Source organism: Brachyhypopomus gauderio, chromosome 15 (genome assembly GCF_052324685.1).
Source record: "Brachyhypopomus gauderio isolate BG-103 chromosome 15, BGAUD_0.2, whole genome shotgun sequence".
In the NCBI taxonomy this organism is placed as follows: Eukaryota; Metazoa; Chordata; class Actinopteri; order Gymnotiformes; family Hypopomidae; genus Brachyhypopomus; species Brachyhypopomus gauderio.
In genome coordinates this window covers 12,763,987-12,778,006 of record NC_135225.1, presented here as the reverse complement: position 1 = coordinate 12,778,006, position 14,020 = coordinate 12,763,987, and the positions used below count along the sequence as shown (strand labels likewise).

General features: G+C 43.1%; 1 protein-coding gene across 8 annotated transcripts in view; it reads right to left on the bottom strand.

The window, feature by feature from the left end:
• fam13a (family with sequence similarity 13 member A) overlaps nt 1-14,020 on the bottom strand; it is a 48,633-nt gene that overhangs the window by 23,199 nt on the left and 11,414 nt on the right. For 3 of the 8 annotated variants that reach the window (XM_076975236.1, XM_076975239.1, XM_076975242.1), the window contains exons 6-9: nt 13,728-13,811; nt 11,826-11,918; nt 5,938-6,107; nt 60-101 (exon numbers count right to left, since the gene is read on the bottom strand). In XM_076975236.1, coding sequence (XP_076831351.1) covers nt 60-101; nt 5,938-6,107; nt 11,826-11,918; nt 13,728-13,811 — 389 coding nt within the window. The remainder of the gene's footprint in view (nt 1-59; nt 102-5,937; nt 6,108-11,825; nt 11,919-13,727; nt 13,812-14,020) is intronic. The other 5 variants (XM_076975238.1, XM_076975243.1, XM_076975240.1 and 2 more) reach the window with 5 other exon arrangements.

Here is a 14,020-nt window from a genome sequence, read left to right as displayed (position 1 = left end):
CGAGGAGATTTGGAGATTTGAAGAAAAAAGATTTGGAGAGGGATATGAGAGGTACTCACCTCACATAGAAGGGAGATATCGGTCGCTCATCCTCCTGGGAGCTGCAAGGGGGGGGGAAGATGAACACCAGTGTCAGGATTATGTAACTCAACAACATAAACACACTCCCATCCAGCATAGCACTGAGTGGCTGTTGTGTGACCAACAATGGATGCCGGGTGTTACAGTTCAGGGCCTTAGTGAGGCTTGTAGCAGTAATTACTAGAGAGAGGAGCAGAACCGCCCCCTCCCCCACCCCCCACTGCAGCGCCCCGTGGAGCTCTGCTAACAACACACCGGGCATTACGCAATAAGGGCCCTCCACACTAGCTGGGCTCTCAGAGCTCCTCACAGAGCTGCCATGCGTGTCCCACCCCTCCAAACAACTGCTCACTCTCCTTAGCTCTCTGTGTGGGGATGAACAGAACCTGTTCTGTGGTGATCCCATGGAAGATCTCACAGACAGGCAAATCTTGAGCAACCCTTACCTGAACAATCATGCTAAAAATAGATCGATATAAAGTCCCCCGAGGCTCTGATTCAACCAGGCGGCCATGAACAACGGAAGCAGGATGTGAACCGTGGTGACCCAGTTACTGGGCCGCCTGGCACACACAACTCAGTTATACGTGACAAAGCTTCACGTAAGCTGTTGTAAAGCCTGTGTGTGTGTGTGTGTGTGTGTGTTGGTGGGTGGTTGTTTTAGGAGGGGGTTGGGTAGGATGAATACACTATACTTAAACTGCCAAACACTAAGGATTTAGGTCCTGCTCACACAGGAATGAAAAAAGGGGTCAAAGTTCAAACAACTTTAAAAAGAGTCCACATGACTCACCCGCTCTACAGAATTTATGAATGTGGTTGTATGTGTGGGTGGGTGGGTCTGCATGTGTGTGCGCACGTGCACACACGGGATCAGAAGGGTAGTGTTATCCACCCATTAAAAGGAATTAAAGGGATGCTGACTTGTTCAGTGAGCATTCATACTCTCTGAATAAAACCAGTACCGTTTGATCAAGCTCTTCATTTAATTACAGTATTATTTGTATTTCTCATTTCCGGATTCTCTCCCTGTGAGCTGAACAATAGCAGATTTGTAAATGAGTCTGTCGTAATGTGGCACCACGTTCCAGACATATTTCCACTCCGCTGTGTTTGTGTGAGTGCTCAGCTGGAAAGACCAGCTAAATTTACCACCTGGCACCTCACATGACTTAGCAGACTTCTCCAGTAGTAAGGTCTGGATGAGGCCTGGGTGAGACCTGGGTGAGACTTGCATGAGACTTGGGTGAGACCTGGAGACCAGGGCAGCTCAGCACCTTGCCTGTAGGTGGCAGTGCTCCTGTCCCTAACTTGCTTCACTCATCCTGTGAGAGTGTGCATCATCATCATCATCATCTGGAGCATTAATGAAGAAGATGCTCAATCTGCTCACCACACGTCAGTTCACACCCGGCCAAACACCCAGGTTGGCTCAGAATCCCAGTCCCAGTGAGTGAGCTCATCACTACATCACATTAAAGGTGTACTCATTCTACACATAAAACATTTAAATACCAGTATAGGACATCTCCACATATCACATGACTAGCACGGATGCTTGTCTCAGATAAAGAACACTCATAATCTATCCATGAGCACTGGTTTAGTATGTTAAAACCCCAGTCCCGCAGTTACCATGTCCTTGTGTAATCTGGTGTCCTCCCTGCTGTAACACACCTGAATCAGCTTACACAAGGCTGAAAGGTTGGCCACAAAGGTCAACACGATGTAGAGCAGGTGAACTAGCACAATACACTGAATACTGGGACGGAGGACTACAGATGTAGATGAACACACATTCCCACAGTTCAGAGCGAGACTTGTTGCTGGCAGTTTAGTGGGCCAGCAGACCACAGGGTGGATAGTAGCAGCTCTCTGCCAGGTTTCTCTGTGTGGATTTCTCAGTAGTGGAATGGGTGTGCCATTTCTTTCTGTTGCCCATGGCGACCCAGGATTGCTGTTAGAGGGACGTGCTGTTTACCACAAACCCCCCCCCCCACTAGGATGCGGTCGGCACATCTATGGTTCACTACATCTATGTGAAACTGGCAGATTGAAGAACCAAAAACTCATGGTTTATGTTTCCCTATGCATATCACATTACATAATCAAGAAAAATAGAGGCATAAAAGGTAAGCATTAAAAGGAGTCTTTTTTTTCATTTTGAGATACATTACCTTAGAACACCTCCACAAAAAACTATAGCTATCAGCTATCGCTGTCTGCCAGCAGGTTAGTGTTAGTGCCATGGCCCAAACCATGTGTTGAATTAAAACCTGCATGACTGAATTAACATGATTTATCAATGTCCATCTGAAATCACTCACACACTCTAATTGTTACTATAAAATTGAGGTTTATGTTGCGTGCCACATGTAAACCTTCAGTGTCAGCACCAATGACACCACAAATTTACAGCCGAAGGCACCACTTTTGACATAGTAAACATGTAAACACTAGTCAGTTTAGGAATGCTTAGAAGCACCGATCTACATGTGGAACACAGTAAAACTGAATGGACAGAAGGCTGGTGGACCTAAGCAACATTCATCAGCCTGGTGAGACTCCTGGAGGAACCATTCAGGCCTTACACACGGCAATGAAGGTGCCTCTGTAGGACACGTTCACTGGCTGCCCGGCCCAGTTTGGACTGGTGGAGAGCCAGTGTGGTGCTGGTATGTGCACATGAATGTAGAAAGCAAGAGCACGCCCCTATGACAGACAGCGTCTGCGTCAGCTGAACAACATAAGGAGCTGGGGTCTGTTTCAGGGAATCCCAGCTTATTGAGTGGGTTGAGCTTACGGTTGACACTCAGAGACCAGATATGCAAATAAGTGAATTTTAAAATGTGGCTATTGTGCTTTTTTAAATCATGTTTTCATAAAGCAAGGAAGAATAACAGACACTAGTTCTAGTCTAGTTAAAATAACAAGACACTGGCTCTAGTTCCTTACATTGGCTAGATTTCCAGTAAGTCAGATTTCCAGTAAATGCTTTCACACTCATGCAGGCACATTCATAACCAGACTAGGCTGGGAATGAGGTGAGGCGTTTACTGGCACTGAGGACACCCAGACTAGCTCTCAGCTAAACTCTGCAACTCGATCCACCCCATCGCTCCACGTCTGCAAGATCCAGTCTGTACTGGACTAGACAGGGGGGGGTCTGGTTAGGCATGGGGGCACAATGCATGCCCCTGGCCTCTCAAGTGACACAGCACCCCCTCCCCACTCCAGGAACCCTGCAGCGAAGTCACCTCACACCCTCTTAGAGTTAGGGGAGTTTCTGGGAATTGTTAATGGACACTTTCTCCTGGGTACTACACAGAGGAAAGAACCTTTAGACATCTTGATGGAAATAAAATACAATTGAGTAGAAGAACCAAATGTAGCAGGAGAAATAATTCTTCTTCTTTGAATGTTAGTTGGTTACTATAGCCCATTGTTTCTCTGCTTAGCCCTTGGAAGAGCATTTAGCAAAAATGTATACCAGTTTTATCCCACAGCTGGTGTGCAATTACACCATACATAATGGTAGTTAAACCTTAATCCTTTGGGGTTGCGGTTATATATCATGCTACCTATAATATAACCCAGCCTCTTTCAGAGTCCTGTGTCAGCCTGTCACCTCATTTATTGGACACTTTACTAATCTGCAGTAAATAATCGTTTTATCACCGAAAATCTGGAGGTTGGTTTGAAATGACAAACCATCGCAGACCCATTTACTGCTAACAACAAAACGACTGATATTGTAATCGTTTTCTATACTTTAAATGATAGTAAACCCCTGTGATTCCGAGTTATATGACGTTGTACATTTATCGGTTTTTGCTATACAAGTGTGGCGGGATAACAGAACATGAAACGCAGATTGAAAATGAGCTCAACATGTCGTGTTCGCCCCTCACACCACGGCCACCCCCCCATAATGACCACGGCCTTACATTCTGCTTAGCCAGCCTCGCTGCACACGACGGACTAAAGTGACTAGCGCTGCCCAGTTCATGCTATCAGCACGGACTGATCCCCACCCCACCCACTGCTATTCCGGGAGACACCTGATCACCCTCGGATCTCCACCCTGGATCAGCTTTCAGATACTTCGAAGTGCGTGTGGAATCCTGGGCTCTGTAGCATACTGCTAGAAGCACAACTGGACCTCTTAGAAGTAACACGGCAGCTGGGTCTTCGGTGTACCCAGCGGGGGGTGGGCGGCTCATGCTAGCCCATTTACAACTAGGAGCCTCTTTATGCTGCTCTGAGAACAGCTTTACGGCGTCTCTAAGTAACTAAGGCATGTAAAGAACAGGATTTGGCAACGATTTCGTTCCACAATCAGCAAAAATTAGCGACGTGCCGCCAGAGCACGCAATAGGAGAGAACTCGCCAGGAGCACTCAGCTACACTTTGATCATTTTACTGCCTAGGAGGCCTGCTTGAACTTTGGCATTTTTAACAGTAAAAGGTCGTGTTTATGTTGTTATGCACCACTGCATCAAAAGTAATAATGCAAATAATTATAATTAGAAAAAATATTATCATAATAATAATAAAAACAGCAATAAAATCAAAATGTAAAAAAAAATAGGCAGTGACTACACATCCTAACGCAAAAGAAACAAACCAAACACTCACTTCATGATCAAGTCAGACATTTAAATTAATTGATTTTAAAAGTTCTGACATTTGAACTGAATAATAATGGCATTGCTCAATGCATTATCTAACTTGTGAACACACTGTATTCTCTGTATGCTCCGATAGTTGAGTTTAATAGAGCAGATTGCATAATTGTGAGGAAGTTCAACCACTAGGTAAAGAAAAGCTTTTTTTTTTTTTTTAAACTCTGGGTGTTTAAAATAAGCATGTCAGAGTGACCCTTGATTTCCTCTTGAAAGGAGTTCAGTATGCCTGCCCCCTCTTACACAAGAACTATCAGCTCATAATGGGAAACTCCCATTAGTTTAGGTATTACATTATTGTTTGCTACTCACAAATGTACTACTAGCCTACATTACAGCAAAAACATTGATTTCAGAAATAGTGAAAATGACTACCCAGCGTGTCAGTCTGGATGACTGTCAAGAAACCTGGCATAGAATGTAAGGTAATTAAAGTGATGAAAATCATACTAGTGATATAATATGGAGGTTTATATGTTAAACCTTCCATTTGTAAAACACAGTGCAGGCCCACTAGCTAGCACTGTCCTCCCAGAGGTGTTCACAGCCCAGCCTGTCTCTGCTCACTGCTAGCCCCCACTGTGTGGCTAATCACCACTGACTCCCTAAAGCAATCATGGCAAATGCAATCATGATATAATGCAAGGACTGCAAAGAAAGGAACAGAACTCAGAGATTAACTGTTACCTAATTTCTTTCAGAAGAAAGGTGAGCACAACCTGCTGTCGAAAATCAGTAGCTGCTTGTTTACATTAAGCAGTCTGAGCAGTCAGGACATATTAAACATACTGTATGACAAAGTTGATGAAACAGACGTAGAGAGAGTGAGAGGTAGGGGGAGCGTGAGAAGACTAAACACAGTGGCAGAGTGTAAAATATAATTACCAATAACATGTTTATACAAATAAATTATGTGAAGCAACTAGCTTAGGGTTAACATTAGGAACACCCAGTGCTAGGGTGGTGATCCCAGTACCAGGTGGTGTTCCCAGTACCAGGTGGTGATCCCAGTGCCAGGGTGGTGATCCCTAGCCTGTCTGGGAAATGCCCAGAAAATGCACAATAATACTGCACAACCTCTTAACATTGGAAAAACCCATAATGCAGTGCAGACATGCACACAAGCCCAGATACTTGCACTCACTCTGCTGAGTACAACGGCCAAGCTCACCTACTCAGCGGGCCCACGCTCAGAAGGTCAGGACCGCCTGTACTCTGCTCCTGCAGGTGGAGGTGGTGCTGCTCCCTGGGGCTGGAGGTCTGATCCACAGGCTGCCTGGAGAGGGGGAGGCCCCAGGATGGAGCCGGCTGGGGGACTGATCGCAGCACCTGCTTCACCTTCTTCAAGGGAGAGGGAAGGGGAGAGGAAGGCACACACACACACACACACACACACACACACACACACACACACACACACACACACACACACACACACAGAGTTAGAAGAATGCCAAATAAATGTGGGCAGAGTGGGCAGTTCAGGTTCCTGCAGCCCTCACATGTCAGGCCTCCTGGACAGGAAGGGGCCGCAGCCTGACGGAGACCAAAGAGGAAGCAGAGGACAGAGGACAGAGACGGCATGGCTTGTCTTTCCCTTCCCCCGCCACCTGATACGTGTGGCAGATGGTGAGAGCCAGAGACGGACACGAAGGTGAAAATGCTCACACAGAGAAGACAGAAACCACACCCACATCTCTTCATAACGACCCTCCTTAAACACCCAGAGCTGCAACAAACAGCAGCAGACAGACAGCAGCAGACAGACAGCAGTCTAGCCATCCATGGCTGCTCTGAGTGCCCAAATGTTGTGGGAAGAGTATTCTACTCTATACAATGAAACTACAGTTTTTATAGAGGTTCATCTTGCATTAATAGCATCAACACTGCAGAGTAAGTGATGTAAGGTTCAGTCCAATCTGATAGCTGCTCAGCTGTCTAACTAGACCAATGGCCTCTCTCTCTCTCTCTCTCTCTCTCTCTCTCTCTCTCTCTCTCTTGCTCTCTGTCTGGAGAGACAGACCACATGCAGACTATTGATTCGTGGTCCATGGACCAGTAAAGCATTAGGTTTCCAATGCCACAACAAAGAGGAGAACCATAAAACACATGACAAAAGGTAAAGAAAGAAGTAAAAGAAATAAATAGGATGCCACTTTAAGATGAACCCTGGGAAGGTCATGGCCATGTGTGATGCTGTTTGAACATCAGCCATGTTAAACTAGCTCAGGGAATTCTATTGATCAGCTGCCCTGGATCTGCTCCCATCTCTGTGATGACATACACAGCGGACGTTCACGTGGCTAATGGCTTAATGATGGCGTCTCCAGGCAAAAATCATTGTTTTTCTGAGCTGTACACACAATACATCAGAAAGGTGACAAACGCAGTTTAGAAAACTGCTCATTATTAGTGCAGCATAGTTCAGCAACCACTTTGAAGGCTCTGTCCTTGTCTCTGCAGACACACAGCACTCCAGCAAATCCTCATCCATTTAGGACGTTTAGTGCCCCGCAAACCTTATGTTGCACAAATAAACGGGACGGTGAGTAGAAGAGGCAGCACAGGGCATGGTGGGCCTGCTGATGTGAATATGCAGTCGTTGTGAGATGAGCTTTGGCGAGCAAGTCCACACGCAGCTCAGCGTCTCAATCCACCACCACTCTCCCCACCAGCAGCTGGAAGAGTGCAGCAAGTGCATCGGGTCATGGAACGACGCCCTTGATATTAACGATAATAGCCAACACTGAATACAAGGAGATGCAACAAGTCATAACTGGCCACGCCCTCATCTGGTGTATAGAAGGAGGCGGAGAGAGAGGTGTTACCAACACGCTATTCAAACCTTACGCTCCATACAAGTCTTTGGGTACATGTTAGACATAGACGTGCTATTTTGGGACTGCACCATTGTGTTCAGCACAGCTGATTAAAGGGTTTGAAACAAGTAATATGACTGGCTAAGAAGATATGAATCCACTCAGCCCTCCAGCATCTGTTCAAGTTTTCCTTGCCCGCTTTGCACAGGGTACTTAGCTGAATGAAAGATGCAGGTACCTATCGGATATGCACTAATGTTCTTGGGAAACTTAAAAGCACCCATATAGGTTATTTCTAGGTAATTCCAACTGTCTACGATGGATGGCACTCCAAATGTCTATAATTACATAACATAAATCATAACCTAAATTAAATAACAAAAGTTTCAGTCTTTCAATTTTATTTTGTGGCTAAACGTGGCTAAACATACCATGCCATGAAAATGTTAATATTAGCTGGATTAAGCCCTTATATGCAGGTTCATATAGCACCACAACGAACAAAGGTACAAAGACATCCTATGAAACACTCGCATAGCCGCGGTGCATCAGAATTCACAGTCTTGGTTGTGCTGTCAAACACTGCAAAATAGCTAATCAAACACAACACCAATCACCGCTGACTTGCTATTCCTGCTGCCTAGAGAGGATGTCTATGTGTGTACGAGACATATGACTGCACAATTGTTAAAAAAGCAAAGGATGCTGTTTTTACTTAATATAAAAATATATACTGAGGTACAATAATTGGTTGTCTATACAAACATTATGTCTTTTGTTTTGCACAGTAACCTCCATCCAGTGTCAGTATTATTTTACAAATTATATTCGCTGAAGTTATCCACTAATCTATGAAAGGGAGAGGAAGAGAGAGAGAGAGAGAGAGAGAGAGAGAGAGAGAGAGAGAGAGAGAGAGAGAGAGAGACAGACACAGAGAGGGAGATGAAACTTATGGGAGATTTTCTCATTCTATGGTGAATCGGTGGTACAGAGTTCACTAACTGTAAATGAACTTTTACAAGTTTTCTCAAGCATTTCTTAAACTGCCCTGACAAAAACAATACAGCCCTGGGAAAACCGCATTGCCTTTGAATTTGCCAGTGGATGAAAACAAGAACACCACTAACACTGCCACTAACACTACCACTAACACTACCACTAACACTACCACTAATAATACCATTAACACTACCACGAATACTACCACTACCACAACTGCTACTAATACCACTAACACTACCACTAATACTACCACTACCACAACTGCTACTAATACCACTAACACTACCACTAATACTACCACTACCACAACTGCTACTAATACCACTAACACTGCCACTAACACTACCACTAATAATACCATTAACACTACCACTAATACTACCACTACCACAACTGCTACTAATACCACTAACACTACCACTAATACTACCACTACCACAACTGCTACTAATACCACTAACACTACCACTAATACTACCACTACCACAACTGCTACTAATACCACTAACACTACCACTAATACTACCACAACTGCTACTAATACCACTAACACTACCACTAATACTACCACTACCACAACTGCTACTAATACCACTAACACTGCCACTAATACTACCACTACCACAACTGCTACTAATACCACTAACACTACCACTAATACTACCACAACTGCTACTAATACCACTAACACTACCACTAATACTACCACTACCACAACTGCTACTAATACCACTAACACTGCCACTAATACTACCATTAATAATACCATTAACATTACCACTAATACTACCACTACCACAACTGCACAACTGGTTTCTTTCCACAGGCCATCAGACTGCTAAACACTTCCTGACGAGCAGACTGTTAAAATCTTGAACACACACTAAATACTGAATACTTATTGTCCTCCACCACATATGCACATGAAACTGCACAAAATATAAAAAGTCACTGCCATCAATATCCATTTAATGCTGCAAATTTTGTGCAATAGACTCATTCTTTACAATTAAGCACTTTACCACTTTACACATTTCAAATTTAGTGTTATGTTTACTTAGGTTAGTTATTGTTATAATGTGCAATATTATGACTTTGTGCAATACACACACACACACACACACACACACACACACACACACACACACACACACACACACACACACACACACACACACACACACACACACACACACATATATATTCCATCTAAGTGCAATACGTCTGCAAAGCATTTATTTTGTAGTAATTCTATCTTATATCTCACTACTGTTATATACATCTTTCTGCATCTGCACTGTCAATTTGTTATTTATGTCATGTTAGTTGAATGTCTTGTGTTGTTATGTGTTTTTATATCTACACACTGGAGTTTGGAGAAATGCAACCCTCATTCAGCTATGCACTCTGTTGTAAAGTCTGAATGACAATAAAGTTCACTTTGACTTTGACTTGACTAATACTACCACTAACACTGCCATTAACACTACCACTAATAATACCATCAACACTACCACTACTACTACTACTAGTAACACTAATACTACTGCTAATACTGCCACTAGTACTAAGACAAACACTACCACTAATACTACCACTAACACTACCACTAATACTACCTTGCTTTTTGATATACCTCTATCAAATAACAAGGAATTTCCACCATCTTCAAGGTTAAGGGAATAAAGAACAGTAATGGAGGTAGAAGTTCTTGCATCATCTGTTTAATTTCATTCCATTTTGAAACCAATAAAGATAAAACTGGTGTAGCAGCAGTCTATAATCTAATCAAGGGCTAAACCACAGAACCTTCCTCTGTGGTATTTATTCATGCATTCAGTTCTGGTCAGATAAACAGGAGTGCAGCACATCTTGTAGATGCATTAATGAGTGTCCGACATGTTTATGTGCAGAGTTTCCATCCATTAAGCTTTTCTACATGCAAAGGTGAGAAATTCATCTAGAAATGAATTGTGCCAGAAATATAGTGCAAGCATTTTGAAGCAAAACATTAGGTGTGTTTGAATTAGGGATCTAACAGCGCTTATGACAAAGTTAATAATTACATAATTGCAGTGTTTATTGTCAAAATTATGGCAAGCATGATGTCATATGCTCACAACTGAAGCCACTAATTACATTAAGAACAGCTGTATCTCACCAGCAGAAAACACACTGATAAAGAGTGTTGTATAGATATGGATTGGGTAAATAGTTTAAAATATCAAAACAAGGAAACAGTAATTTAACACTGCAGAAGCCAGGAAGCAAACAAACGATTCATTATTAGATCAATTATCCATTAGTAGTCAGTCACAGAAGGAACAAACTGTAACCGTGACAGCCTGTCGGAATCATACACCACATGCCAAACCCAAAAGCAACCAGCCCTCACCTTAGACACACTAGGGGGCATGGCCAAGATAAATCATCAACAATAACCCGAATTTATGAAATCCGTCTCGTGAGAGGAACTTAAAATAAAGTGAAATTCAAGTAAGCCCATTACAGCTGGGCTACGTGTTAAGATGAATGATTTCAATGACCCTGTTAATGATGGGAAACATCTCCTCAGCTGGAGCTGGTCTTATTTTTCACCACTATCCCCTGTTGTTATTTTTTCCACCAGCATTTCTCCATGGGCCCAATGTGCTGGCCGTCAGGTATCATGACGCTTATCTGTGCTAGCTCAGCAGGAAGCACACTGAATCCCACCAATCTAAGCAAACAGGCTTTCTTTTTTTTAAGTTTTGAATTTCAAACCCAATACAAAAACATTGCATAAGCTAGAATCCAGCAAGGCCTCCTTGACTTCAGAACTCCAGGAAATGGAAAAGTGGCTGAAGAAGTCCTAAACCCACATATACTTCTTTCTTTTCCTTGGACGAGGCACTAAAATGAAGTCATGGGAGCAGACACAGCAGCATGGACCTCACCATAGCAATAAAGGCTATGCTTTGGGAAGGAGTATTTAAAAAGATCATGAGAAGTTTGAGGCCAGAGCCAAGGGACCTTTATGAGGTGTGTTAAGGTGGGCTCTCACATGCTTGGTGGAAGATCAATGACTAATCAACTCCAGAAATAGGAACAGTGTAACTGCAGGACTTTGCCTTGATCTCAACTACCAATCAGTACAATCCCACCAAATGAATGAATAACTCAACCATGCTGAACTTCACTGCAAAGCACACCTTCTTCAGCTCTGGCTTTGGCATTATGGGGAAAAGCACAATGTTACCTTCTTTCTCCTAGGGGTGGAAGCAGGGTTCTCCAAGCTCAATTCTTTCTCACTTGGTGAATTCTTTTCTTCTCCTGAGCTGTTTTGTATGGCCTGAAAAAAGTAAACCAACAGTAACTGATCAGTTCCTGATTAGGGGATCCATCGGCCACTGAAACCTGGCATAGCAGTCTTTGATTCCACTGCAGCTTTGGCTGCCAGTCAGATATATCCAGTTGCGACAAAGATGCCAACAAGAGTCGTAGTGATGTAAACATCTCTGAAGAGAGTTCATGTATGAACTAATAAATCACCAGAAAGGCACAACGTCTCTCTGTATTTGACACAAGGTGGAAGCTGACTTTTCAACACTGTCTATTATAACACACCATGAATCGAGAGCCGTGACACAGTGGCAGTATAAGAAAAGATCGGATGAAGTCATTCTAGAAGGGCATAGTTCACGGGAGTTCACCGCGAGAATCTACACAAACATGAGGCCTAGATCATCTACAGCTGTCTCTTCCACGGGCCACAGCGCACGTCCACGTATTGCTCGTCACTCTGAGAGGCTTTACATCTCTCCTGTTAGCAGATATTTGCATCTCATTCACATGGCGTTTATTTCACTGTTCAAAGGGATCATTTTGAGCTTTATATTTTAGCTTCTAGAGTAAAATCTCTAGATTAATCTATTGATCAGTTTTCTGGTTGATCTTTCAGACTTTACTTGATCTGGATCTTTGATTTACTCCTCATGGTGAACTTTAAAACATGTTTAAAAAACAAGAATGAAATGTAGATGTGTATATATATATATATATATATATATATATATATATATATATATATATATATATATATATATATATATATATATATATATATATATATATATATATTGCTTCACTTAGCAAGACTGTGTCCTATTACAAAATCCAGGTTTCAGAAAGCTCTTTCCTAATAATGAATTTGAATTTAAATATGAGCGGATCTGTGTGGGTGCACGCATACATGTTGTAGTTGGCAACAACAAACCCTCAGTTTGTCACCTAGACGACCGTGTAAGCATGGCCAGGCAGGCCTGAGGTAACAAGGCCTCTCTCTCCCTCTCTTTTCCTCTCTCCCCCACTCTCTCCTTCTCTCCCTCTCTTTCCCTCCCCCCCCTCCCTCTCCCCCTCTCTCACGCACTGACCAGGCGCAGGTCATGACCGTAGCCAGGAGGTCAAGCTCTGGGGAATTTGCTGATGTTCATTGCACAAAGGAACCATGCTGTGTTAGCATACTCTGTTACTGCGCTATGTTAGTGTGCTGCATTTCTGTGCTGTGTTAGTGTGCTGTATTAGTGTGCTTGTGTTAGTGTAGAGCGTTAGTGTACAGCGTTAGTATACAGCGTTAGTGGGGTGTGCTAGTGGGCTGTGTTAGTGTACAGCATTAGTATGGTGTGTTAGTGTGCTGTGTTAGTGCACAGTGTTAGTGTGCTGTGTTAGTGTACAGCATTAGTGTACAATGTTAGTGTAGAGCATTAGTGTGCAGATAATGAACCTTGTGGTAATAGATTGTTCTTCCAGAGTTGCTGCACTCGTGGCCATAGCGTACGTCTGTCTTTCAGTCTTACCTTATAATACATGCTGATTGCAAATAACAAAAATTTGAGGTTCATTTGAAAATGTATCATATTTTATGATAAATTTTGGTAAATTTATCACATTAACCAAAGGAGGTCAGTGACAAGTGACATGTGCATATCATATGTGTTGACATATATGTGATTGAAGGTTCACACAAAAACGCTCAAGGTTATCCTGTTTCATTATGAAATATGGAAAATGCACTACCCACATTGACATCATAGTAAGAAGTAAGAAGACACACACACACACACACACACACACACACACACACACACACACACACACATACCTTCTTTCTGAGAATGGGAGTTGGTGTATTTGCAGTTGGATTTGGCGGTGACATCTGTGTGGGTGCTGAATCCATGTGGGCCTCCTGGGACCACAACAATACACACAGAGTGCTCACACAAGCTCGCCTGTCCTCGCTGACCACATCAACAATGCACACCAACACCGGTGTACAGGTTTACTTTCACTGCCCCTCAAACACACTGTGTTTCAAACAAATCATTCTGCCTTGTTTCAGAGGCATGATGCACAGACGTTCCTTGCATGCACAGTGGCCACAGGGAGGGCGGTGAG